The sequence below is a fragment of the Alligator mississippiensis genome, chromosome 2 (assembly GCF_030867095.1).
Source record: "Alligator mississippiensis isolate rAllMis1 chromosome 2, rAllMis1, whole genome shotgun sequence".
NCBI lineage: Eukaryota > Metazoa > Chordata > Crocodylia > Alligatoridae > Alligator > Alligator mississippiensis.
The window spans coordinates 97,514,754-97,542,511 of NC_081825.1; the positions used below are offsets into that span (position 1 = coordinate 97,514,754).

At 40.1% G+C, this 27,758-nt stretch overlaps 1 protein-coding gene across 9 annotated transcripts in view; it reads left to right on the plus strand.

The window, feature by feature from the left end:
- LRBA (LPS responsive beige-like anchor protein) overlaps positions 1 to 27,758 on the plus strand; it is a 611,727-nt gene that overhangs the window by 171,915 nt on the left and 412,054 nt on the right. For 7 of the 9 annotated variants that reach the window (XM_019481504.2, XM_019481508.2, XM_019481507.2 and 4 more), the window contains exons 32-34: positions 10,988 to 11,066; positions 11,397 to 11,530; positions 14,461 to 14,522. In XM_019481504.2, coding sequence (XP_019337049.1) covers positions 10,988 to 11,066; positions 11,397 to 11,530; positions 14,461 to 14,522 — 275 coding nt within the window. The remainder of the gene's footprint in view (positions 1 to 10,987; positions 11,067 to 11,396; positions 11,531 to 14,460; positions 14,523 to 27,758) is intronic. The other 2 variants (XM_019481505.2, XM_014593717.3) reach the window with 1 other exon arrangement.

The window sequence follows — 27,758 nt, forward strand, 5'->3', positions numbered from 1 at the left end:
GCTGATTAAAACATGAGTCTATATTCTGGAAATGAGTTTAAAAGAAAATAGTGATTAAATGGAAGTATAAGTTAGCAATGATATAAAATATGTTAAGCTAAAGTAATTTGTGTTAGTGTTGATTATGTAAATCATATACTATTAAGTTTTAAATACTCCTCTGTGTGGGCTTTAACCTTGTGGTATGTGGGAAAAGAAAGACAGCAATAAATGAATAATAGCCATTTCTATTACTATAAAAATAAGCAACCTGGTGTATGCTATCACAATTTTTATCACTTTGTAATTTCTGGGTCTGTTTATGAAAGTCATTAGCTATAGAAAAAATAGGTTCAGCCTAATATTAGTTGCAGACACATTTACCTGGTCATTCTGAAAAAAAACCCCTCACAAAACAAAAGCTTCAGATTACTTAACTGTCCAGCAAACACAATTTGCATTCTTCCACATCAAGACTTTATATAGCATTTAAAAATAACCTTTAACTAATAGCTGTTCTTCCATAATTAAAACAACCCCAGTTTTTCTAAAAAGGGTTGCTTGCTTGACCCATCTTAAAAAATAGGTGCTGCAAATAGCATTTTTCCTTCCAGAACAGACAGGGCCTTTGTCTAGGCTAGAAGCACTATGTTGCAGGGTAGTTACTACTCATTGCTTCAGAATACTCCCAATCTCCAAATTTTGTTAGTCTGAAACTTCTGCATGGAATAGTTGTGGGTTGTTCTTGTATGCACACCTGAGGAGATGAATCTGCAGTGGAGTTGGTGTTGGAAAAGGCTGTAAGTTATTCCCCTGTGATAAAGAACCCAAGGCTGTGATCCTTCAGAGATTTACAAACCTATTAAACTTTACACTGTGCACTGTCTTTGACTTCAGTAGAACTACCAACACTGTGTAAAATGAGGTGCAGGACTGGGTCCTAATTTTCAGCTTGAAATCTCATTAATGAATTATGAATGCAAGGCTCCAATCAAAGATTAGAGGCTGGCACACCCTCCTTACATAAATTTCAAATTGTGTGAAACAAACCAAAATGACTGAGAACTATCATGGAAGGGGAAAGTGCCTAGAGTAGCACAATATAATATTTGCTTGCTTGGATATGGTGGGGAGGAACTGTTTACAAATTTATAAAGATGGACCTTAAGTATAAGATCTGGGAAGCTAGTCCATTTTAGTATGAAATGCAGGGCTATTGAAAGGTGGTGAAGTTGGTATGTGTTCTGATTATAATATTTTGTTTGAAGTACTTAGTCTTCCTATAAATGATTTTTAACTGTTGTACACTGATGCCCATTTGTTTGATCATTCTCTTTACGGAACCTTTCATTTCCTAGCATGTTTTCTGTGGGTGCTCCTGGTCTCGCTGTGTTTTTCCAGGACTTTGCCTACCTTTTAGCAGTTGTTCTTTAAGACATGCAGAATTGAAGTTTGTTTTTATTTGTCTTACTACATGCCATTCATTTCCATATCCTTATTCAAATGTGATTTTAAAAGGTGAGGTACTATGTTGGAATAGTTTATGGTAATGCTACATGTCACTCAAGTGGAGTTCCAGTTCCACTCGTAGTCTTGCTGTCTTTTGCCAATGCTAACCAAAATATCACTCAGAAGATATATTGTGCATGAAGAACTTCTCTAGCCAGCTACTACAGACTGCTCCTTGCTCTTTCCTGCACTCTCACCTGTACTTTGCCTTTTAGTGCAGCAATAGTTGCGGAGTGGTAGTCAGCACTATGACCTCTTTGTTTGAGAGGTATCTTTAGCTTGTCAAGAGCCAATGCATAGGGAAAGTGGATTATAAAAGATCAAAAGCAGAAGTTGTATTTAAGATAAAGAGAAATTAAATGGAGGAAAGAAAATCCTGCAGGGATAGATATGAAAAGGATGGTTAACACAGACAGTTGGGAATCAGGACTTCTGGGTTCTTGGCAATGAGAACTTAAGTTCTTGTGCTTCTGTTTGTGTCTCTAAAGTGGGAATAAGGCTGTGACTGACTTTGCAGGTAAGCAAAAACTACTTGAAGTCTTGGGATAGGAAGTACAGACATAAATTTACTGTAAGTTAAGAAGATGCAAGCAATAAAGAGCTTGCTCACTTCTACACTAAGAGTGTCAAGTCAGTCTAGAAACTGCTTGGAACATGGCAGCAGTGGATGAGGAGTAATGAACAAGAGTCACTGTCACTTTTTTTTATCTATTACTGATAGATATTTTATAGATATGCACAAAATAGTGTTAAACATTATTTCAATACCAAAAACTATTTTTAAAGCAAGCTCACTTGGGTAAGCAAGCCATTGTTTTATGAAATCTGTTTTGGTTTAGCAAGCAGATGTGTTTATGTAATAGATCCTTTATATTAGCTTGTAAAACCTTTCATTCAAGCCTGTTTGTATGCACAGGAAACTTATTTTTTGAACTGGTTCATTAGTTTACCAGATATTCCTTTTAAAAGGGTGGGTTTTATATTTTTGTTTTGTATGTAATGCAAAATTAAAGAGATATAGTTGGTTTCTCCCCATTTTCGACCTCTTATTCCAATTTTACTAAATATTATATAACACATAGTGTGTGTATATATTGCCTTTGTGTGAATACACACAAAAATACAAGTCTGGTTTGGTGAAAAAGGAGTTTCTTTAATAACATTTTATTGCTAGAAACATTTGTTTAGACCCTTGGGGACCTTGAATAAACAATAAGCTTTCACTAGAAAGGTGCTAGACAGATGATCTATTTGCATTTTCTTTTATGTTCTTGTGAATGTCTGTAAAACTGTCAGTTTGAAGGAGCCAGTTTATCAGTGAAAGGATAAGAAAGAGATAAGTCAGTTTGGTTCCACATGTTTGAAGTAGCTACTGCAGTTACACATGTGTGCTGTAGATGAAAATATACTTTCATTTTTGCCAAAAGAAAGAAATGAAAATGGGATTTACTAATTATATTTATGATTTTCTGGAAAAGATCTTGCAGAAAAATGATTTGTTGGAAATCAACCACACATTTATTTATGCATAACAGACCTAGAATTCTCTGCTCTGGTAAAAAGTGAGCTAGCCCATTTGCTGAAACATTTGAATGTGGAATGTGGCCTCAAAAAGACTGAAAACAGTGAGGCCGTACGTATCCTTTAAATAGCGACAGTTTCTATGGGGGCCCATCTTATAATATTCTCATACACAAACTGCACACTGTTTTCCCCTTTCTGTGTTGGCATTTGAACTTTGTGATTGATTCCTTATCTTAAACTTTATGCAGTATAGTACAACATAGTCTAGTATAGTCTTATGGTTAATATTTAATCTTTGTTTTGCATAACTAGTTTTTAGGTTCTAAGAGACAAAGCAGCGATTGCCATCAATAATAATTTTCTTTACATTGCCAGTGCTTTTGCTAATGATAGCCCTTGGTTAGCTTCTTGATGGCTTATTCTACACTTACCTGGAAGATTATTAATAGATTTCTTTCATTTTTTTTAGGGGTTTTTTTTTGGTAAAAATACTAGAATATCTCCAATCTCTCCTGAATTTTTGAAGGTACATAAAACTTAACAGAATGCTGTTGTAATGCTGTAATGCTTCATTTGGTTATACCTTTCATAATCAGGTTTTGGCAACTTTCTAACAGATAATGATTAATTGATTATAAGTTTTATGCACACGCAAGGGAATGCTGTGTAAAGTGAGTTGTATATGTGAAGAACACTGTATAAATTGAACCTTACATTTTTAGTTTTTTATGTTTCTTTTCACTTCTTACTTTGGCAAGGTCATTTGTCACCTTAGACTAATTTAGTGTTGCTTAAGCTTTTGGCCTCGCAGGGCAGATGAATGGTATGGGCTTCTCTGTAGACAGGATCAAGCCCTGTGGGCCTGAATTGGACCCCACAGGGCCTCAGCTGGCATCCATGGACTTGGACCAGGTCCTGAGGCTCAGAGGAGAGGGGAGGGGTACTAAATAGAAAGGAACAGAGATATTTGCATACAGAAGCAGGTGAATGGCATATATGATGGTAGAGGAATAGGTGAATTAAGCCCTGGATGTTTTAATCAGTGTTGTTTTTAGTCCAGTGTTGATTTGGCCTGTATTGATGAGGGCATCTGGGTCTGTTGCATAGCTTGGTGGATTGATGAGCATAGGAGTTAGATAAATAGTCTCTTGCTGGAGAGATCCTTTTAGAGGATACTTGTAAGTCAGGACAGGCTTCTCCCCCAGTGTGGCCTTGAGTTGGTCATCATTTTACAGGAGGGGTTGGAGGCCATTAATGATGTTTCTAAGTTGTTCAAATGGGAGGATTTAGGTGACAATAAGAGGGCTTCTATTGTCCTTGTCATGTGGTTGGTACTATAACAGGTCAAAGAGGGGTCTGAGTCTGGCTTTGCTGATTTGAGTAGCTATGGTTTTTGGATTCTATTGTAAGTATGGGAATCTCTACTTCACAGTTTTTAGGTATACATCCTGGTCAGTGGGATTGGAGCAGATACAGATAGATGGCTGTAGATGATGTATCTAGTGGTATGCTTTAGGATGATAGCTGGTGGTTTGAAGGTAGCTGTAGTTGGACAGTTTTTTTCTGATGCAATGTGGTGATGATATGACCACTGAACTTTCACAGTGGTATCTATAAAAATAATATGTTGGGTAGAGTATTCCTGAGTCAGTTTGATGGAAAGGTGGAAGTTAATCCTGGTAGAATTTCTCAAGAGATTCCTTACCATGTGTCCATGTGATGAATGTCATCAATGTCTCATACCAGGGGGAAAAGAGGGAAGCTACAGAGGAAGTTGACTTTTGTGTCTGTCATAAAGATTGCTTGTACAGCCGGGCCAAGGGCACAGCAATGACCCCCGCTAGCTCTCTCAACACCTATGGGTGGAGGGCATCAGGGCCCGCAGATTTAAAAACATCCAGCCCTTCCAGAAGATCCCTAACTATTTCTGCGCAGTCCCGAGGCCTGGCAGTGCTATCCCCAAGATTGCCCCTACTTGTGGTGGGAGAGCTGTCCTGGTCCTTGTCCAAGAAATCAGAGGCAAAGCACTTGTTAAAAATTTCGGCTTTCTCATCTGGCGTAGCCACAAGATTACCGTTTGAGTCTAATGGGCCCTACGTTACCCGGTGCGTCTTCTTCTTACTCCCAATGTATTTGAAGAAGGACTTTTTGTTGTCCTTAATCCTGGTTGCTAGCCTGAACTCCACCCCTGCCTTGGCCTTCCTAATGGCCCTCCTGCACTCACGGGCCAAGGAGGAGTATTCCTCCTTGGTGATGGCCCCTCTTTTCTGGGTGTACGCCTCCCTTTGGCCCTCAGGCATTCTCAAATGCCTTTGCTGAGCCATGGGGGTTTCAGAGCACTCTTACCCCGCTTCTTGCTCTCGGGGACTGTCACACTCTGAGCCTGGAGGATCGTCCCCTTAAGGTACGACCATCCCTCATGGATTCCCATATCCTCTGCCTTTTGAGCCCTCACTGCCTCCCCCACTGATCTCCTAAGTTTGTGGAAGTTGGCCCTTCTGAAGTCAGGGGCTTTAGTCTTGGTATAAGCCCTCAACACCCTGTGCTGAATGGTGAATTCCAGCAGGCGATGGTCACTGTCACCCAGGTGGTCAAGGCCCTGCAGTCCCCTCACCAGGTCATCCTCAGTGGCCAAGACCAGGTCCAGCAAGGCATCTTCCCTAGTGGGGCAGTGCACCTCCTGGATAAGGTGGAGGTCCTGTATTTCAGCTAGGAACCTACACAAATGGTCAGACCTGGCTGACTGCTCCTCCCAGCAGATATCTGGGTAGTTTAGATCCCCCATGACAATGACATCCCTAGATCCAACTGCCTGCATAAGCTGTACTGAGAAATCCTGGTCTAGCTCAACCCCTTGGCAAGGTGGTCTATAGTAGACACCCACCGTAAGATCCCTTTTGCCTTGCCTCCCTTGAAGTTTGACCCATAGTGCCTCTACCTGACCTTCGTCTGCCCCACGGGTGTTGAGAGAGCTAGCGGGGGTCATTGCTGTGCCCTTGGCCTGGCTGTACAAGTGATCATGGTCCACAGGCCAGATGCCCAGAGATTGGAAGCTAGCTAATGTGGTCCCCATTTATAAGAAAGGGAGAAAGGAGGACCCAGGAAACTATAGGCCCATAAGCCTCACAAAGGTCTTGGGGAAAATCCTTGAAAAAATTATCAAGGATCACATCTGTGAGGGGCCAGCAGGGCAGATCATGCCCAGGGGAAATGAACATGGGTTCATCAAAGGCAGGTCCTGCCAGACCAACATGATGGCCTTTTATGACCAGGTAACTAAATCCCTGGATGATGGTGTTATCGTGGACGTAGTCTTTCTGGACTTTAAGAAGTCCTTTGACACTGTCTCTCACCCCACTCTCATTAATAAATTGAGCAACTGTGGCATTGATGCCTACACAGTTGGATGGGTCAAAAATTGGCTGATGGGGTGCACCCAGAGTGTGGTGGTGGATGGGTCGTACTTGACCTGGCAGGATGTGAATAGTGGGGTCCCCCGGGGCTTGGTCCTGGGGCCTACACTGTTCAACATCTTCATCAGCAACTTGGACGAGGGGGTGGAAAACACATTGTCCAAGTTTGCCAATGACACCAAGATGTGGGGAGAGGTAGGCACGCTCGAAGGGAGAGAGAGGCTGCAATTAGATTTAGACAGACTACAGAAGTGGGCAGATGGTAATAGGATGGGCTTCAATGTTGATAAATGCAGGGTGCTGCATCTGGGGAGAAGGAATCCACAGCATACCTACAAGCTGGGGAGCTCCCCCCTTGAGAGCACAGAGGCAGAAAGGGATCTTGGCATCATTATTGACTCCAAGATGAACATGAGCCACCAATGCCAGACCGCAGCCAGCAAAGCCAATCGCACCTTGTCGTGCATCCAAAGATGCATCTCAAGCCGGTCCAGAGAGGTGATACTCTCCCTCTATGCGACATTGGTCTGGCCTCAATTGGAGTACTGCGTCCAGTTCTGGGCACCAAACTTTAAAAAGGATGTGGCCTGCTTTGAGAGGGTCCAGAGGAGGGCCACCTGCTTGGTTGGAGGGCAACAAGGCAGGCCCTGTGAGGAGAGGCTGAGGGACCTGAACCTGTTCAGCCTCTGCAAACGGAGGCTGAGGGGGGGACTTGGTGGCTGCCTACAGATTCGTTAAAGGAGATCAGCAGCAAATAGGAAGGGTCCTATTCCCTCCAGCAGCACCTGGGGTGACAAGGAACAATGGCCAGAAGCTGCTGGAGAATAGGTTCAGATTAGGAGGCACTGTTTCACTGTTAGGGTGGCTAGGATCTGGAACCAACTTCCTAGGGAAGTGGTCCTTGCTCCTACCTTGGGTAAATTCAAAAAGAGGTTGGATGAACACCTGTCTGGGGTTATGTGATTCCAGCATGTGCTCCGGCCAGTGGTGGACGGTTAGACTAGATGATCTATTTAGGTCCCTTCTGACCCCAAACTAACTATCAAAGTGTATTGGCATATTGCGGGCCAGGTGCATGCCCATGGCAATGCCATTTTTTTTATAGGTATAGGGAACCTTCACATCTGAAATAGTTTTGTGTGAGAACCAAGTGGGAAAGTGCAATGGAACCTATTTTTTTAGGAAATTTGTGTCCTTCAAATAGCTGACAGCTCTAGTGACATATGGAATAGGATAGAGTCAACGTAGCCAGAAACTCCCCTCTGTGATGGTGCCAGTGCAAGAGAGAATGGGGCATCATTGGTTGTCAGTTTTGTGGATCTTAAAGAATAAGTAAAAGGGTCTTGGCCCTGGGTTCCCAGGAGATGGAAGTATCAGTCCTTTCCCATGCATCTGGAGGTAGCTTCTTTTAAAAGCTTATATACAGTAGTTCCATCTGGTATTGTTCTTTGAAATCAGGAATTTCTAAATCTCCATGTTAGTGTCCCTCTTCTCAGCCCTGCCAAAGTTGAAGACTTAAAATGTTTGTATTATAAATATTTTAAAAGAAAACTGCTTAGACCAATTTAATCCCTGTTATGTAATTCAATAAATTTATCAGAAGTAAATCAGTGAAGTAAATGACAGGATATATTATAGTACTTTCCAGAGTATTTGAGTCAATTGATGGAATTCAGTGTTAAGAAAGATTCACACTGTTAGTGCATCTTGCATCTCTTCCATGAGCACAACAGGTGGTTAGCCGTGCTCCTCTGAAGTTAGTTGGAATGTGGAACAGGATGCAACCTCAGAGTCTAATTTGTTAACTGTTTTTGCTGTACATCTCTTGTATTTTACTAGCCTCAGGCTAGCCTCCAATATTTACCATGTCATTTGATCTTTTTTTGTACTAAGTGTACATTTTTTGTTTTAAACATGGGAAAGTAATAAAAGCGTTCAGAGGAGTTCAGTTTTAAAAAGGAAGGAAGGATAATCATGTATGCGAACTGACAGCTACTCACAAAAAGGAGATACAAAAAGCAACCCAGTTAAAAACATGTTTTCAACTAAATCCAGCTAACTCCAGGTATAATATTATATTTTCTTTATAACAATACCGCACCTTCAAAATGAAAAATGGTAATGTCTAGAAATTAGAGGTTAAGTGATTGAACTTGTTCCTTGTTGCCATATAATCAATCACTCACTTTCACACTACCCAATTTATATCTCCCACCCAACTCTCTCTGTCCTTCAGAATTTTCAAAATAATACATACAAATCAAATAATGGACTCCACAGTAAAGTACTAGAGAAAAGCAAAGGTTGCAGGCACTAATTTTACCCACCACAATTTTGGTCCCTTGTTTGAAACTGGTCCTAAATTGAAACAAATGTTATGCTTTTTAACCCTGTTACAGGTATTGGCTCTGGCTAACATTTGTACTGACAAACGTTTGTACTCAGACTGCCACTTAGGTTATCCATTATTTCATCTTCATCAATTTTGATCTATTCCTATTGTTGTGTTTCTGTTGTTAAGAGGGTCATGTTTGATTTAATGTTTTTATTTTTATTTTTTTAATATTATAATAGGGCTGCAAGTACTATTATTAAGGTTGTCTGAATGCTTTTTTAGGATCAATTTTCAGTTGCTTATCCCTTGTCCAATTTCAAACTTTTGGACTGAAACTTTCCACATCAGCTGTCTGCTGCAGACTATGTGTAGAGTTTTTATTTTGTTTTAATTTCAGTGAAAATTGCTCAGCTATTTATAAGAAATAAGCTTTGGGAAAAAAAAAATTTCTTACTTATGTTGAAAAATTTTGGCATAGTTTTCTTGGGAAGCTCTAATTCTCATTTGTTTTGGGACAGGATTTAAATTTTGATAGAAGCCTGGTCTTTTGTCAGACCATGTGCCTATTGTCATCCCCATGAAAAATGTGCCCAAATTTGGCCAAGTTGCAAGCCTTTGAAAAGCTCCTATGTGCTCGCTGATTAGTCACGTGTGTCACTATGATGTAACAAGATTTTTTTTTTTATTAAAAAAAATTATGAACACACTTAGCACTCTACATTAAAAGAGCATTAGTAGTATTGTAATGTTGATATCTCTAAAGTGAGGTGGTACTAAATTTAAGGGGACCTCTGCAACCTTAATTCAGCCACCTTGCATTTATACTTCGTATTGCAGCCTTTAATTATATGATCACATAGTATCTTTTTCCACAGGATGTCTGCCTCATTCAGTACATGGAAAGAACTGGGTCATGGTTGTATATTGAACAAGTGACTTGCTACCAATAGGATTTTTGTATCTCGTTTATTGCTGGAATTGGAAGGTGTAGGGAACAAGTCAGGGAATTGCTGGAGGAGAAAGGGACAGTCTCACTGTAAGGGCAGTTAAAATAATGTCGTAGGCTAACTGGATCACATTCCTCTCTGCCACAGGATTCTTATATGATGCTATGTAACTTACTTAAACCAAGCTTTTCGTAAGTGTTTGCTAATTGAATGTTTCTCATTTTCTGTATCCCTAACTTTTGATCCAGGGATCTGATTTACAGAAGTGTTAAGTAGTCATCTGCAATGCAGGTTGATGCTTTACTATACTGTATTTTGAACATATGAAGTGCAGAGTACTTTGAACAATCAAGTGCTAAAAGTCTCAACAAAAACATCCAAAATTAGTGGATGCTTAGTCCATCATTCATATTATAAAAAGGATAAAAATACCCACTCATCCCATGGAATTTTTTTGAAAATTGTTTTGCAAACATTAATACATTCCTTAAATACTATTCAAAGGTTTGTCTGACTCTCTCTTCCAGCACCATAGTTGTTCCAATAAAAGACATCGCCCTAAGAAATCCTTGTCTTGCATAATATCTGGACCATTACAGCTACAACATCACTGTAGCACTATTATCAAATACCATAGTCATAAGCACCATAAAAAAGCTCATGAGGAAATTACTAATTTTCTTTTCACGATAGGGCTTGAAGGGTATGCAGAAAATTAGGCTTGAGACCACGCACTGAATTATGAGGAGAAAACAATACTGATACTCTTGAAGAGAGAACTGCTTATTTCAAACATTAAATGGGACAGGGTTGTTGTGTAGTTAATATATTTGTGCACAATGAGGCAAAGTTAAGGCTGCACGTGCTGTGCAGAATAAATTGGATTAAATACCAGGATTCAGTATGAAGATACGCTTAACATGTATATATGTTTAAATTACTTCACAAATATTTGTATATTCTAAGACCAGAAGGACCATTGTATTTCTTTAGTCTGGTTTTCTTTCATAAAACAGACGGCTGGACTGTAGTTAATTAATTCCTGATTAAACTAGAAAATTTTTAATGAATGTTGGTTGCAATGCACCTAGTACATAAGCAGCTGGGACATTTTATTTTTACACAGAAAACCAAGGTGCAAAGAGGTGAAATTAATTGCCAAAGGTCACGTTTGCAGATAAGCATGTATGGGTTTGAACATGAATCTTTGGCTTCTAGCTCTGTGGACTCAGCCTCTGGCCTGTGTTTCCTATGTGATGAATCTATTCTTTCTTTTGTAGGAAAGGGTTCATCTAATTCAAAATTACCATCAGTCCCTACGGTTTCTTCAGTGCCTGAGGATTCGGTCTCAAATATGAGGTAATTTCTTTAATTAACCTCAATAAAAGGTGACATTGCTGCTTCTTGCTTTCTTGATGATGTAGTTCTTTGGTATATTCTAGTAAGGTATTCGCTTGGAATTTGCTTGAAAGCAAGACTCGGTACCTGTTGAAACTGGCAGTTGCTTTAAATGGTTGCTGGATCAGGTTGTTCAATAGAAGGATCAGGTTGCTGGATCAGGTTCTTCAGTAAAATGTAGTTATGCTAAATGGGTTCTAGTTACAGATGATGTATCATTCAAACAAAATAATTCCTTCTCTTACAAATTTTGATTTTTCTTCTCCATCTAACCTCATGTCTTTTAATTAGTATTACAGAGAGGCTTGAGCATGCTTTGGAAAAGGCTGCCCCACTTCTAAGAGAGATTTTTGTGGATTTTGCTCCATTTCTTTCTCGCACTCTGTTGGGTAGCCACGGGCAAGAGCTGCTGATAGAAGGTACAAGTAAGTTTCAGTTTTGGATTTTTTTCTCTACCTCAGGACTTTAAATGAAACTTTTATATAAGCAGATTGAGTTTACACAATCCTATAAACTAAACTATATGCAGTTTTTTCTATTTGAATGAAGTCCTATTTCTGTTAGTCCTTAAAATAATGGGAAATATTTAATCAATTTTCAGATTAAAAAAAAAATCAGAACAAAATTTTTCTTCATCATATTGGTATCCTTTGTGCAATTAAGCTTAACCTTGATGTCAATTGTTAAAACACTAACTAAAAAGAAACGAAAGACTGAATGTCTTGACTGTGACACTTTAATAATATTATATGTTGGAGTTATAGGTTAGCTAAAAGCATTATGATGAACTTGCTGCTGTTTTTCTGGTGCATTATTGGAAGAAAAAGCAGAATCTGATAAATAGCAGCTATGAGGAGAAAGTTCCAGACATCTGGGAAATTTGTGAGACTTAAGGGGATGAAAAAAATGGTGCCAGCTCATGGTGCTGAGAAGCATTTCATTGTTTTTGTGACTGAGTCTCAGTTTAAGAAATCGATTTTATCTATAAAAGTAGATCATGCATAATTTGTATGTTAAATATGTGCATATAATGTAACTACCTGATTCTGCAACATCAACTTCCTTCTAGCAAACTAACTACTACTCGGTAAAAGGTTAACAATATATTAATAAACAACATAACTTACATATAGGATTTTGCTTTAACTATTTGTATCATGTAAATTGCATTATTTCAGATTTAGATTGAAAAATGTGGGTTTTGTTTAGTTGTTATTGGTATGTTGATTTAGACTTCTGCCCTGCCATAGCTTGTAACAACCAGCAAGCCTGTACCCACAGTTCCAGTGATTTCAGCAATAACTACCTTAATGGGTGCAGCTGAGAAATTGAGAACTTTTCTTGATTTCTTTGGATTTTAGAAACCTCCTAGGGTAGATACCTTCTGTGTACTATGCTAAGCACATTGAGCTATTTAGTTGTTAACAATAATACATCATTGCCACTAGATATCACAAAATCAGATATCTTAGCAAAATTGAAAACTAGCTTTGCCAATCCAAAATTATGGTAAATTTTACAAATACAATCTGGTTGAGGATATAGACCTTCTTACTTTCATACTTCAGAGCATAAGTCAATTCTGAACAACTGGAGATTGTTCCATTCCCAGTGAAAATTACCCTACCTCCCACCCATTCATAATAGCTTATTGGAAGGATTCCATTGAAGCAGTTGGCACCAGCCATTGCCAGAGACAGATTGGCATCATAGCACTTCAGAGACTACATCACAGGGTGATGATTACTTTTCTTTTTCTAATGGCAGGTTAAATTCTCTCCTGCCTAGGCTGTTGAAAAGTGGCAACCATCTTAACAGAAAACAGCCTTGGTCTCACTGGAATCAGTTGATTGTAGTAACAATTTTAAAAGTAAGCAGGGTTTTTGTTTGTTTTTTTCCTCAAGATTTCTCTGCTAGACAGAGTTTGAAGGAAAGTTTTGAAGGAAAACTTCCTGTTGTACTAGATCTATTTATTTCATTCTCTGCCAATTCTTATGTTGATATGAGTTGACAAATACAGTGAGCACAGACTAATTTAAAACATTCCATATCAAACCCTAGTAGAGCAAACAAATTCCTTAATTTCTTTGCATCCAGAAAATTGTCCTGTTGTAGGCCTATTTCGGAATTGAATTTTATAATGGCCAATCTGTCTGTAATGCACAAAAGCCATAGTATGAACAAAATTTAAAATGTGTTCAGAAATTCTTTGAAATCAAATTACATCATGCATGAGCATAATTTGCCTACCTATTTCTGCTCTTTGATCTGTACCCAATGGAAAATTGCTTTAATCTTTACAGGGCCAAATATTACTTTTGGGTATATGTGTAAGGCTTGCTTTAGCCAGTCAACAGTTTCAGTGAGAGTCATGCAGTTGCCTGAAGAACAAAATGTCATGCTTAGAAGAATTACAAAAATAAAAATGAAAATTGATTTTGAATCTATAGCCATAATAGTTCTGTAGGTTATCTTGTTTGTTTCTTTTTTTGGAATAGTCTTCAAATAGCAAAATTATTATCTTATGTCAAAGTGTTCTGAAGAGGTTTGTTTCACTTATTTAACATTTTACTGAGAAATGCAACAACAAAACCATTCGTAGTACAATGTACCATTTAGAGCTGGATAAAAATAGACCACCAGAACTTCTGGGCCAAAAGATGATTTTTCATTCTGATTTGTCTATGAAATATCAAATGGGAATTGGTCATAATAATCTAATTAGTTTATAAACAATCAAGAATGTATAATAACTAACTGCTTGCACTTCTGCTAAGGTTTAGTGTGAGGTCAAGGGTCAAAGTACTAATAAGAGTGTTTGGGATGTCTACTGCCATGAAACAAAATGGAAACTTGATTGATAGCTAGGGGTCTGAAGGGAGAGAGCGCAGTGGAGAAAGCAAAGGTCATGGAACCATTTCCCTTCTCTGCATATATAATGACCAACCTTTTCCAAAATAGCAAAATATAGGTATGAAGGATCAATATAGCATATGCTAGGCACATTTCTTCTACTAATTTAAACACAAATTAATGAAATTTCAGCTAAATTAATAGAAGTATCATTTTTTCTATCAACCATTGTTTTTTTATACGCAAGACACTGGTTCATTAAATTTGTTCCCTGGTTCAAACATTTTAATTATATGCTGACATAATTTTAAACTAATAGAAAATTGAAATACAAGTGTTATAAAAATCTAGGCTTGCTTTATAGGTTTTAATCTTTTATTTATTTTATATTTTGTTTTATCTATTTCAAACAAAGTTCATAAACTTTTGTAAGTTTAATAACCAATGCCATTTAAACACATATTAAATATGATTAAATTTCTTTTTCATCTCCTTTTTGTAGGTCTTGTGTGCATGAAATCTAGTAGTTCAGTTGTGGAGCTGGTCATGCTACTTTGTTCTCAGGTGAGATTTTCTCAGGATAAATAACCGTGGCTAAAATAACTGATTTTAACATTGTTGAAATTGTAGCAAAAATGTATGTTAGAACATATTTTTAATTATAATGCAGAAGGACCATGACCTTGATGTTCTGATTTGTAAAGGATTGATGTTATACAAATTGTCAAATCTCAATAGGTAGGTGAGGTCGTTGAGGCTTCTATATCCTATTGTTAACCTTTACATAATCTCTATTTCAGTGTTAATAATTCTATGCTGTCATATTACAAAGGAAGATAAAATCAATAAATATTAAGATTATCGAAACATTGATTTCTGCACCTTGGCACTTCCATCCTTTTGGAAGAGTGAGCTTTTGCCTTTTGTTCAGAGATTATGAAATGAGTGATAAATGTGTTTGAAATCCTTGTCATTATTAATTGCTTTTGACATGTCCTGTGAATCAGAAAGTATGCAAGGCATTGGTCATGCTGGCCAGTTCATGAGTTTTCTATGTTCCTGGAGGCAAAATCACTCTAGGTACGTTAAACACCTTAGAATTGCCTTGGGTAGTGCTGATAAGAACCTTCAGAACCTTCTTAGAATTGTACTCAGAGAATTGCATGTATTAGATCAAATGGATATTCTTTTGCTGTCCTTTTGCCTTCTTTTTTGTAATTAAATAGAAGAATGTTTTATTGAGCTTTTCTTTTTGGTGCTTTAAAAATGATACCTTGCTGGTAGTAAATTCCCCTACTTAAAACTTTAAAATAGCCTTTTTTAATGGGAAGGATATTGGTCTAGAGGTCAAGGGTTCTGACCCATTCCAAAACCTTTGACCTTCATTTACAGCCCTTATGGTTTACTTGCCTGACGAATAAGGATAATGCAAAATTAATGTTTCTTCGCATCGATTTATTCGTTTTAGTGCCTATATTGCCAAATTTATTTAGACTGTGCTGATGGACATTTCATGAATACAAATGAAAGAATCATAGAAGGTGTGAAAAATCAATAGTCTACATTGTCAATAAAGTGCAATAAGTACAATTACTTCTGGAGATTACACCTAATGGATTTTACAATGAACTAGTGAAGAGTAGTTATGTTTCTAGTGGGCTTATTATTCATGGATGCAGTTAGATTTTGCTTACATAATTCTGCTGCTTTTGAAGAAAATAATCAAGAGCCTGTATTTCTCTAAAGAAGTGTTAACTAATAGCTTTCCTAGAACTTTTGGAGTTTAGAAATAATTTCTTTTTTTGTAAATATTGCTTATTTTCTGCAGTTATTCCCATGTATATTTTACTTAACATACATCTAACATTTAAAAAAATTAATGCCCATATACTAGGAAAGCTATATGAAACTTCTTATACTTTGTTAACTACATACAAAACAGGGCCTTGAGATGCAAAAAAGCTTTTTAAAACTTTCTGATTAACCCATTTTGATTTGTCATAATGTACAATTTGTTTATTTCAGTAATGGGTTGTTGAATTTATTTGATGAAGTTAAATCTTTTTTCTTTTTAGTGGTTAAAAGCAGTGTTTGTCCTCTGTACAGTATGTTGCATGTATGATTCTTGGAAACAGAAAGGATAAGGAGCAAATGACATACTCTAATGCACCTATTTGTCATACATGTCACAGTGCTGTTTAATGCTAATCTAATCAAATGGATGATGTGGCAATTTCTTAGTAGTATTAGTAGCAAAAGATGAGGCTGTTTTGAATAAAATAGCTGGAATAAACCAGTAAAGGCACACAGGACTCTCAAAATCTTGTTAAAGTTACAGGCAGCTGTAATATTTGGCAGAATACAAAAAATGATGTGAGAAATTAAGCCAAAATTAGCTCCAGATGTATACAGATTGTTCTGGGGTGATAATTACATTTTTCACTTTGAATTTTCCTAATTCAAGGAGGTCAGCATGGCAATCACAAAAGTGATTTATTTTGTTAAGAAGTGAACTGTCTTTTGCTACATGAAAGCTTGAGAGATATGAAATTGAATTTCAACTCGACATTTTACAGATACTGGGAGGAGATGGGACTGAGTTTGATTGATTTTTCTTTTTGGCTCAAGACGGGATGGAAAGTGAAGTGATAGCCTCTTGCTAAAATTTTAATTAATTTTTAAGAGGAGATGGAGAGGATAGAGTACCAAAGATCGAAAGATCAGGTCAAAAACTAGTTTCTAATCACATAAATAATGTGGTATAGTTACATTCTAAGTATCTGTGAATTTGATTTAAAACTCCACAAATTTGTCAGCCATCATTTTACTAAATGGAAGGGGTGTTATGATTTATATCTTTAAAACAATTGGGAAAGCAATTAAGTATTAAAAATAAAATAAAGCACATTAGATATTAATAACTGAAATCAAACTAAGCATCAATCTGGCTCATTTCTTAGAAGCACTGAATACAAAAATTAAATCTCAGTTTTTTGCTACAGCATTGTAACTTTTTTTTCTATTAAATTTAGTAGGTGAAGTGCTTTTAACAAATCTAAGGATGGATACCTATGAGAGAAAATTTGCTGTGGAACTATATATGCCATCTTGTTCAAGCTTATTTTAAAATCCAGATATTTGCTTCCATATGCTGTACCTGTATGTGAATATACTTTTGAAGACTGTAAGACTTTATCTCACTGTCTTCTATAAAATATTGAACAACTGAACATAGTTCAAATCTCTTATATAAAACCACGATTGATATTAAAACTAAGGCTTATTCTCAAACACACCATCTAAAAGCAGTTTTTTGACTGACACACTGCATTTGGGACTTTGTATACTTTCATTTATATAAATCTATCAAAACGTAAGAAATTCTTCATTTAATATTACTACAAAGTGTTTCTGCTTATTTGACATTAATATCATTTTTGAAAGAATCAATGTTGCATTCAAGGCCACTTTATAAAAGCGTTGCGTTGCTCATCCTAATTCAGTCTGACATACATTCCAATAACACTACCTCCCTTCTAGGGTTTAAAGCTAAATTTATGGCTGAGCATTGTGAAGTGCATCATTTAAAAATGGTTTCAACCCAAAACATCTAATAAATAAATAATGTGTATGGCTACTCAGTAGTAGACTTTCCAGACTAGAAATCATTCCATCGGATACTCAACAGTCCACTATCGGAGAAGGCTGTCAGATAAATCTTATAGTAGCTGCATTCATGTCCTGTAAATCACATGTTATTGTCTGAGCCTTCTGCCAGGTCATCTATTCTTTTCCCATTTATCAGAAATGCATACAGTACACTGAAACTAGAAGCACCATCTAGTCTGGCCTAGCATCCTGTGTGGGGTAATTAAACCAGCAAAAAGAGTGAAGTCCTTAGATAGTCTGATGATCCTTTTTAAATGGATGACGTCAGAATGGGTTATATGCATGTGCGCGCTATTTTGAGACAAGCTTCCTTCAAGTTGAAAGTGCAGGGCTATTATTGGAGAAACAGCGTTTTTCCCTAAAATGGCTCTAAAAACATGACTAAAATTTTAAGGGGCATATTTGAATATTTGTTTATATCTGCATTAATAAATAGGCATTGTGTGTAACAACTTATTTGTCAGGTAGAGTAATGAAGCTGTTCCCTTGAAATAACTTCGTGAACATGGAAAAAGCTCTCTTGACTTTTTCTAACATACTTTTGTTTTGTCTCCATATATTATGAAACTCTATTTGGTTGATGTAGCAGAGGGGTGAGAAAGGTATAATAACCTGGTAAAAAGGAACAGGTGACATAAGTAACTTGTTTTCCTGATGATTCTAAACCAGAGATTCCCAACCAGGGTACCCTGCTGCAGGTACAATGCAGGTACCTGCACCTGCCCCAGCAGCACTCCCTGAGGCCGCTTACCCCAGCTCCAGGGGCAGGGGTAAAGTAGGGGAACACTGTGCTGAAAAGTGTAATCCCTGCACTGACCACCACTGAGCTCTGAGCAGCATGCTGTGCTGTGGGCAGAGAAATGTGGGGCCATGCTTTTTCAGCCTGGCTCCTTCCCCTGCTCTTCCCATGCTTCTGGAGCTCATGGAAAAGGCTGCAGAATATGGTCCAGTATTCATGTCCTTGGAGATGCAGCCACTGCAAGAGGCTGCACTCATCCCCTTTAATACAAACTGGGGGCAGGCAAGGGGAAGACAGTGGAAAGAGCAGAGCAGGTAAGGGTCCTGCCCCTGCCACTCAGCTGGCACCAGCCTCTGTCAGTGGCCACTGTCACCCTTGTCTGCCTCCTTCAGGGGTCTGATGAACCACCCTCAAGCTTCCTTATTTCCTTGGTTAGCAGTCCCTGTCACTCTGAGCATTGTGCCATGTCCCTTGCTATGCTTTCAGGGTGAGACCCCTGAAAGCATAGCATGACCCCATGATATCATTTTAAGGGAGCTACAAGGTGTGAGAAGCTAAGTACTGTAAGAAATAAATTCATCTTTAAATGGGGTGCCATTCAATTACAAAACATTATTCATGTATACCTTGAGTCTTAAAAGATTGAGAACCACTGCTTTAAAGTATTGGCAATGTTTTGGCAATATTTAATCCTTCTATTTCAAGGGCATTACAAGCCTGTAAGAGGAACAGCTGTAGGAAAAGACATCAGTCTCTTCGTCAGGTTCCTCCTTGACTTAGATGCTCTGCAATAGGGCTTTTAACTTTCCTTGATTGTAAGACTGGTCTGTTTTTAATGGATTCAAATGGCAACTGTGATTTCTTTTAAGAAAGGAAAAAAAAAGTATTGCTCAATGTTAATAATTCAACCCTCTGCATACCCACTTTTTCTCCTTCTCTGTCATAATGCTAAGCTAATGGTTCTTAACATTTTTAGAGTTGAGACACCCCTGGACAGACTCAAGATACCCCTCAGAAAGATTTACAAACATGATTCACAAGATGAACCCAGAGGTTTCAAATAGAAATCCATAACTATGGTTTTTCTGAGTTCTTTACAACAGAAAAACTACTTTATTTTTTCTTTAGGCAAAAATAAGAGCTGGCCTAACAGAACTAGCATTATGTGGCAACTTGTAGCACCCTTGGAAGGTTCTCAAGGCATCTCAGGGTGCCTAGGCACTCTGGTTGAGAATCATTCTCCTAAGAGATAAGGGATACACTCTTGAGATCTAATGTCATTTTTAAAAATAAAACCAATATTTTAAAACATTAAACTTTTTTGGCACTTCTTTGGCACTTAATAGTTTTCTTGTACATCAGTACAGCTACGCATATCTATTTTTTTTTTTTGCAACCCTTAGAAAAATGAATATTTAATAGGGTTTTAGGAAGGTTTAAGAACAAAGCCTTGATCTTTTAAACTAAAGGGGGTATGAGCTAGGTGGTTCAGTTTGCAGAAAGGGGGTACAGTTGAGAAATAAAATGTATTCAGGGTCACATGTTATAGCTTTTTTATTTCTGAAATAAAAGGTAAGGTAAGCTAAGTCAAACAGAAAAAAATAAAATAAATTAGGGCAGTGGGGCCAACCTTTTCACAGGTATGTCACAAATTAGCTCTAAACCTTCCCCAAGTGCTATTCCCATCTCCTTCCCCTGCCCAATCTACTGCTCTGCTTTCTGCTCCCTACCTTATCTGCTGTTTTGCTGCTTTGTCTGGTCTGCTGTACACCCCACAGCCAGGCTGCCCACCATGCCACTTGTAACACACATACTGCAGGTTGGTCACCCCGAATTAGGGGACTACAGGCAGTCCTCGACTTACAATGTTTCGAGTTACAATGTTTCACACTTACAACGTTTATAAATTGACACCCTGTTTCAACTTTACAATGCCAGTTTCGATGTTACAATGTTTGCTCCAATGAAACACCGCACCAGTGAACAAGTTCACTGTATTGCTCAACTCCGTGGAGAACATCTGTCCAAACTTCCTTGGACACTTTCTTTAAGAAAGCAGACAAGGCTCCTGAGAAGACTCCAGCCAAGAGCCCTTCAAGAAGTCCAACCAAGAGCCTTTCAAAAAGTTCAGCAAAGTCACCTCAAAGAAGTCTTTCCAAATCAATATAATTGCTATTTACAATATAAATACATTAATGTAGCTATATTACTCATCTATAATTGATTGAGTACAAAATTCTGGGTTATTTTTTGTGAAAATAGGGTATCGGGCCTTGGTTCAGGAACCAATCCTGCATTTATAACATTGTTTCTTATGATAAAATTGGTTCCGAGTTACAACATCTCGACTTAAGAAGCATGGTTTTCCGGAACCAGTTGTGTCCTAAGTTCGAGGACTGCCTGTACTTTTGATCTAAGGGTCAACCTTACTAACTGTGTAGGTCAGAGTTACAGGTATTTGTCCACTTTCAGCTTAGAAAAACTGATTCCTACAACCAGGTAAAGGAGTGTAAGGCTTAAGCCTTCAACATCAAAGAAAAATCTCTTAAAAAAAAAAAAAAAAAGATGGCCGTGCACCACTTAGTCATCATTTTCATTCACAGATTGCATAGTTGAGTATGTAAACCATGTTCATCTCTAACTTGTACAGTAACATACTCTCATTATATTCCTTATTCCTATGTTCCTTATATTACTGGAAGACTTAATCACCATACAACATCAAAATGTGTCTGTTAGGCAGTCATGCACCTGTGAATGACATATTGACATGTTTTCCACAGGAGGGATGCATGTAGTTGGAATTAGGATTTTGCTTCATGGTGACTATGTATTTTTTTATATTGAAAATGAAATGCCCATAGACTATGGGTATTCCTAGATTATCATTGTCTTCTGGGTATGCTGCAGGTTGGTCCCTTTTCCTAAAAGGCAAACCTTGCTGCAGTTGGCTGCTCCATTTTGTTACTTCAAGAATGGATCTCTGCATTGTGCTAAATCTTCAAATTACATGGAGACTTTGTATGGCGGAGCTGATTGGTTGGTGTTTCTTTCAGAGAGTGCATTACACTTTGTGTTCTGCGATCTGCACTGGTTTCTAATTTACTTTCAAGAACAATTTAATGTGATGGATAACTATAGTGATAACCATAAAGTTTTAATTGAATTGGGTCTAGGTTATCTCAAAAGCCACTTCTCTGCGACACCTTGGCAGCTGAGATCAACAGAAGCACTCAAGTTAACAACCTTATGGTTTAGATATTAAGAAACTACATACAGAAAATTTTCAACTTAGATCTTGGTTGTGGGTGCCGTTTCACTCTTAAAAAAACAAACAAACAAACAAACAAACAAACAAACCCAACAAAAACTGATGAACTACTTTTGTGCCCTAAGGCTACGTACAGACATTCAAAAAGCCTGAGGCAGAATTGTTCCAGTCTACATGGGTTTCTCTGAGCTGTATAGATTGGACTGAGAGTAAACGGAAATCATGTTTGCTCATTGGTTGGAGTGGGGAGCAGGCAGACAAGTGCCTGCACTGGCCAAAGCCAGAAGGTAGGGGGTGCTCCCACATGCCTCTCAGCGTGCTGGAGATTCCCGAAGGCAGTGGATTGTAGCTGAGTGGGGACCATCCCTGATTGGCTGTCAGGCATATGTCCCCAAACTTCTGCTATCAGTGCAGACCCTCTCCTCTGCCCAGTCCTAGGCTTCTTGAGTAGGTTCCTGATGCCTGGCAGCCTGGTCTGGCCAGCGCACCCAGGGTGGGGAAGCAGGGTGGTAGCAGATGTAGGTTCCTGGCATGATTTTTACAATTGTGCTGGCCATTTGCTGGAGCTCCAAGGGCTGGGAGGTTGCAGCTGCCGTAGTCTCCCATCCGCAGGGTTGCATGAAACCTCTGGGGCTGGGAGACTGCAGTAGCTGTGATCTCCTGGCCCCTGGAGTTTCATGCAGCCCCAGGGCTGGGAGACTGCATGCAGCTGCCAGGATCCAGATGGGTCCTGGTACTGGGAGGCATGCTGTTAGGACCCAGCATCTGCAGCTATGGGACTGTGGGTCCTGGCATCTGCAGGGTGCTGCTGGGATGGAGATTTGGCAGCTGCTGGGCCTGAGAGCTCCCTTGGCTGGGAGACACAGCTGCCACAATCTCCTAGCCTCAGGGCTGCATGAATGAAACCCCTGTGACTGGGAGATTGCAGCCCTGCAGGGCTTTACATAGACCTGAGGCTGAGAGAGCATGAAGAGCTGTGATCCCCCAGCCCTTGGAGCTCTAGTGAATGGCCCAACATGATTGCAAGAACCATGCTGCCAGATGTCATTCCCCGAAGCTCAGTTCTTCTAAGGGGGTGCTCAGTTCTTCTAAGGATTACACCCCTCCCCTGCCTAGGGACATTGTATATAGAAAATTCCTGAGCTACAGGTGCTCCTTGCTCCGCCCCCACCTTCTTACCTGTAGCTGAGAGCTCAGAGTAGTTGAGCATGGCCAAGGCTAGCAACCTGCCTTTCCAGGGTAGAGGGGGGAAACAGGAGAGCTGGAAAGGCTCCTGGTCTGCCAGGGGACTGTGACGTAATTTGAGTTGGGAGGGGATCTGGTACTGAAGTTTGGTAGATCTTCCATAAGTCTGATACTACATTGATGCAGGTCTATTTTGGACCAGAATCTGCTATTTTTAAAGAAGTCTGTGTGCCTTGAACTTCTGTTCTGTTAGGGGTATAGGCTGGTTTCGACCACCTAAATGAGAAAAAAAGTGTAATATCTGCGCATGGCCCAAGTGTTAGATAAACACATTTTTAATTGAAATAATATTTTTGTGTAATTACTAATTACTTCGTGTATGAATAGTCATAAGTTATACATGAATTTTTAAAAGGAGCAGCTTGATTCAGTAGGTGCACAATTCTTGGTATTGAGAGCAGATGTTCTAGGATTGTAGCTGCAGAATAACTTTGTACCTATTTCAGCGCCTGTTCTAATTAATTATCCGTTAAAACTATAATTACCTAGAACTTAGGGTCCCTTACCTCATTCCTTTGAATCAATATAGCCTCACATTGGCATCCTTTTCTTATTAAATCTTGCAGTTTTGAACAGTGTAATCCTGGCAAACATTAACATGATTTCAGACTTCAAAGCCCCTTTATGTATCTGCACATACCAATAATTAAAAGTTTTAACATTTCAGTTGTGTGATCTGTTAAAAGGCTCTACTTTCAGCAGCTACAATTGCTTGGATAACAACATGGACCAAAGAGAAACATAGCTTTATTAGGCAAAAGGGTACATTTGATACCTTAGTGGGTAGAATCAAAGAAAAAGTCTCCTATTTGAGCAGTTGTGCTGTTGGAGAAGTCATGCTTTATAGGTCTTCTCCTTGCATTATTAATTGCTTTTTGATGATCAAGTATTCTAAATTCCACTAATATACAGCATATTCCAATATAAAAAATGGCAAGTGTAAGTTTCCCAGGGTCCAATTTGCTAAATCAAGGGTGTCAAACTCATATGACTTTGTGGGTTAGATGCATGGCACCAATCTAATCCATGGGCCACATGAGGCCTTTAGACTTTCCCCTACTCCTCCTACTGCTGGATCCAGTGCCTGCAGTCAGGACAGGTTAGTACTACACATGGCACCTGTTGTGGCTGATCCAGGACTGTGCTGCATGTAGTGCCTACCCCATCCCCTCCCTCCCTCTTCCCTCCTGCTGGTCATGAATGCATGCTGTATGTACTGCCTTCCCGGCTGGTCTGGACTGTGTTGCATGTGGTACCACCTCCAGTCAGGCTGGGAACAGTGGTGCATGCAGTGCTGATCAGCAGGAGCTGGTGCAGTATATGGCACACATCCTGGCCTGGCCTGAGGAGAATAGTTGCTGTGTGTGGTAAGGATCCCAGACCAGCTAGAGCAGGCACTACATGTGGTGCAGTCCCAGACAAGCTCAGGGGTGGGAAGCACTACATGTAGTGTGGATCCTGGAGTGGCCAGAAGGGTGCCACATGTAGTAGGGATCATGGAGTGGGTGCTGTGTGTAGTGTTTGAGTCAACTCAGTCCAAGGGCAGCATTGAAGGCCTGAAGACAGGGCTCTGTGGGTCATGTCTGGCTCACAGGCCATATCTTTTGACACCTTTGCCCTAAATAAAAGTTTTTCATTTTGGTAAAGATCACTCATAAAAATGGCACTATAGTCATTTTATAGGTGTGGGTGAAAGCAGGCTTTGGAAGAAATAAAATAGCCTGGTCTTCCAGGCTATTTACATAGCTCTTTACATATTGGAGACCTAAGTTAAATCTCTGCTGCACAGCATGCAGTGTTATCTATACAAGGTAGAATATCTGCAAACAGAAGGACTAAAAGAGATACTTCCCAGGATAGTTAATGGGAGTTTAGGGCAGTCACCCAAGTTCAAGTCTGTTCTTTTCCATCCTTCAACATTTCAGGTTAGTGCCTTAAGCATGAGCTGCTGGACTTGGTGCAGGTGGAGCTGGGGAAGGGAAGTTGAGCAATCTCCTCCTTGTCCTTCTGGCACCCCTTTCCTTAAGTGGTGCCATGGGCATGTGGCCTGCTCGCCTACTCCACATTATGCTACAATTTGTATGATACTCTTGATGTTTCTTCAACAAAGCTTCACTACAATCTTGTTTCCATCCTCACTTTAGGGTATGACGTATTATTTTCTTAGAATGTCAGCTCTTCACAGCAGGCACACAATGATGTACCATGGGTCTCTGGTGCCCAGGGGCCAATGCTTGCATTTGCACCCCATCCCCTGCCATCCTTTTCATAGCAATACTTAAAGCAGAGCTGGCCCACAGTTTTTGGGGGGCCCCCTGCAGTCTATAGTTTTGGAGCCCCCTGATGTGAAGAAGCCAGTGGCGACATTGGCGGGGGGGTGGGGGTGGCAAGCGGCCGGATGTGAAGCTGACGGTGGCAATGTGGACTGGTGGCAGCCGCCTGTGGTGGGCCAGTAGGGGGGTGCTCCTGCACTGAGCCACCCACCTCACTCTGCCCGAACACCTTCCAGGCTCTGAGTTGCTCCCTGGGGGTGCCTCGTGTTCAGCCGACCCCCTTCCTGGACCAAGCCTTGTGCAAGTCTGAGGGTAGCACCACCACCACCCACCCAGAGTCTGAAATGATCGTGGACCTGCACCCTCTGGGAAACACAGGCCTAGTAGTACTTGAGGGTACTTGACCCACTGCAAGAACTTGGGGTACTTCACTCGGTGTGAAACACAAATAGTGGTCTCACTTAGTCAGCTGAACCAAGAGGACCCCAAGGCATAATCTAGACCAGGAGCGGGCAATTACTTTGGGCAGAGGGCCGCTTACTGAGTTTCGGAAAGCCATCGAGGGCTGCATGACAGGCAGCCCAGGGCAGATTAATATTAATTTTCTAAATTTTTTAGGGTCCCCACGGGCCAGATAGAATGGCCTGGCAAGCCGCATCTGGTCCCCGGACCGCATTTTGCCCACCCCTGATCTAGACCCTCTCCCAGTAAGTGTCCCACGCTAGGTACAAAGGGGAACTTTATTGGTTACAAGGAGTAGGTTTGGAATAGGGTACAGGGTAGAGCAATATCAGAGAAATCCCTTAGAGAAAAATGGCATGGTAGCCTTTGATTACGCATCTGTGTTACTGCAAGCTATTTATCTAGTTAGCTCTCAGGCAGCTTACTCACGTGTATCATCCAGAGGCAGGTGGAGATTCCCTCTAGAGGCAGGCAGTTCATTGATCATGAGTTTCAAGAGAAGAGAGTGAGTTTCAGATGCTCCAGCTTCTCTCTGAGTTTGCATCATGGCTACTGCCCCCCTCCTGGGCAGTCCTTCACTTATATAACCCTTCTGACCTCATTTACCTGATCCAATGAAGGCCAGCAACTTTTGGCTGCCAGCCAACCAATTTGAAATGCATCACTGGTTGCCAGGTAGACTGGCAGGGTCTTTAGCCCCCTCTCAGTCTTGTTGGCATTACTTAGAACAATAGGGAGTTTAAGCCCCTCACCCAGGTATGTGATGCCAGTCAGGTAGGCAGAGGGAGCAGGTTTCCCCCCTCCCTCACGAATGTATCCAGCTCAGGTTACAACTCGGGGTTTCCTGAAGAGATGGGGCAAAGGAGTCTACCTTTTGTAGTGATCCTGGTAACCAAATTGTCCCATAGCAGAGTTTTGGGGAGAGGCAGAGATGGCATTCTGCCATTCACACTTCCCACCCCCGACCTTGCTACGGCGCTGAAGGGCCTGGCCAGCACTGCCCCCCCCCCCCCCCCGGCTTGCGCCCAGGGGCCATGGCCGCCTCCAACCTCCTTCCCCACTGTCGGTCTGCCACTGCAGGGGCAACATCTTCATAAAATCACGTCTACTTCACACCAAGTGAAATTTTGACACCTCATCCAAGGTTGGCAGCCAGCAATTGCTGGAAACTTTACCTAGCATCTTTGTGCTAGTCTGGAGAATTGCATAGTCATTTGGTAAAAAAGAAAGCCATGTACTGTAGAAATGTTTCAGGTGTTAGACATAGACATAGACATAGATGTTAGGGTTGGAAGGGACCTCAATAGATCATCGAGTCCGACCCCCTGCATAAGCAGGAAAGAGTGCTGGGTCTAGATGACCCCAGCTAGATACTCATCTAACCTCCTCTTGAAGACCCCCAGGGTAGGGGAGAGCACCACCTCCCTTGGGAGCCCGTTCCAGACCTTGGCCACTCGAACTGTGAAGAAGTTCTTCCTAATGTCTAGTCTAAATCTGCTCTCTGCTAGCTTGTGGCTATTGTTTCTTGTAACCCCCGGGGGTGCCTTGGTGAATAAATACTCACCAATTCCCTTCTGTGCCCCCGTAATGAACTTATAGGCAGCCACAAGGTCGCCTCTCAACCTTCTCTTGCGGAGGCTGAAAAGGTCCAGTTTCTCTAGTCTCTCCTCGTAGGACTTGTTCTGCAGGCCCTTAACCATACGAGTGGCCCTTCTCTGGACCCTCTCCAGGTTATCTGCATCCCTCTTGAAGTGTGGCGCCCAGAATTGTGCTGTATGAACTAATTAAATTGTTCTGCCTTCAGGTCAGAGTGGCTTCTTTACTTCATTTGTTATCATTTTCCATGTTAATTTACAGGTAAAATTCTGATCTGAGCTGTCTGTCTTAATAGTAAAAGACTGGTATTTTGAGAAGGCAAATACTAAATCTTTTCAGCTTGAGTTTTGGTTTGAGTTGCTTCCTGACATTTAGAGATTTAAGTCTTTAGTATTCTTCCAGGTAATTGGTGTGATGATTTGTTTGAAAATGTCAGTGACTCTGTAGGCTATAGAAAAATTTTAAGGATTAAGAATCTGTTTAAAGAACCTCGTTTACCTAATTTCAGATGAGTCACTCAGTTCCTTCCCACTTGGTCTGCTAGA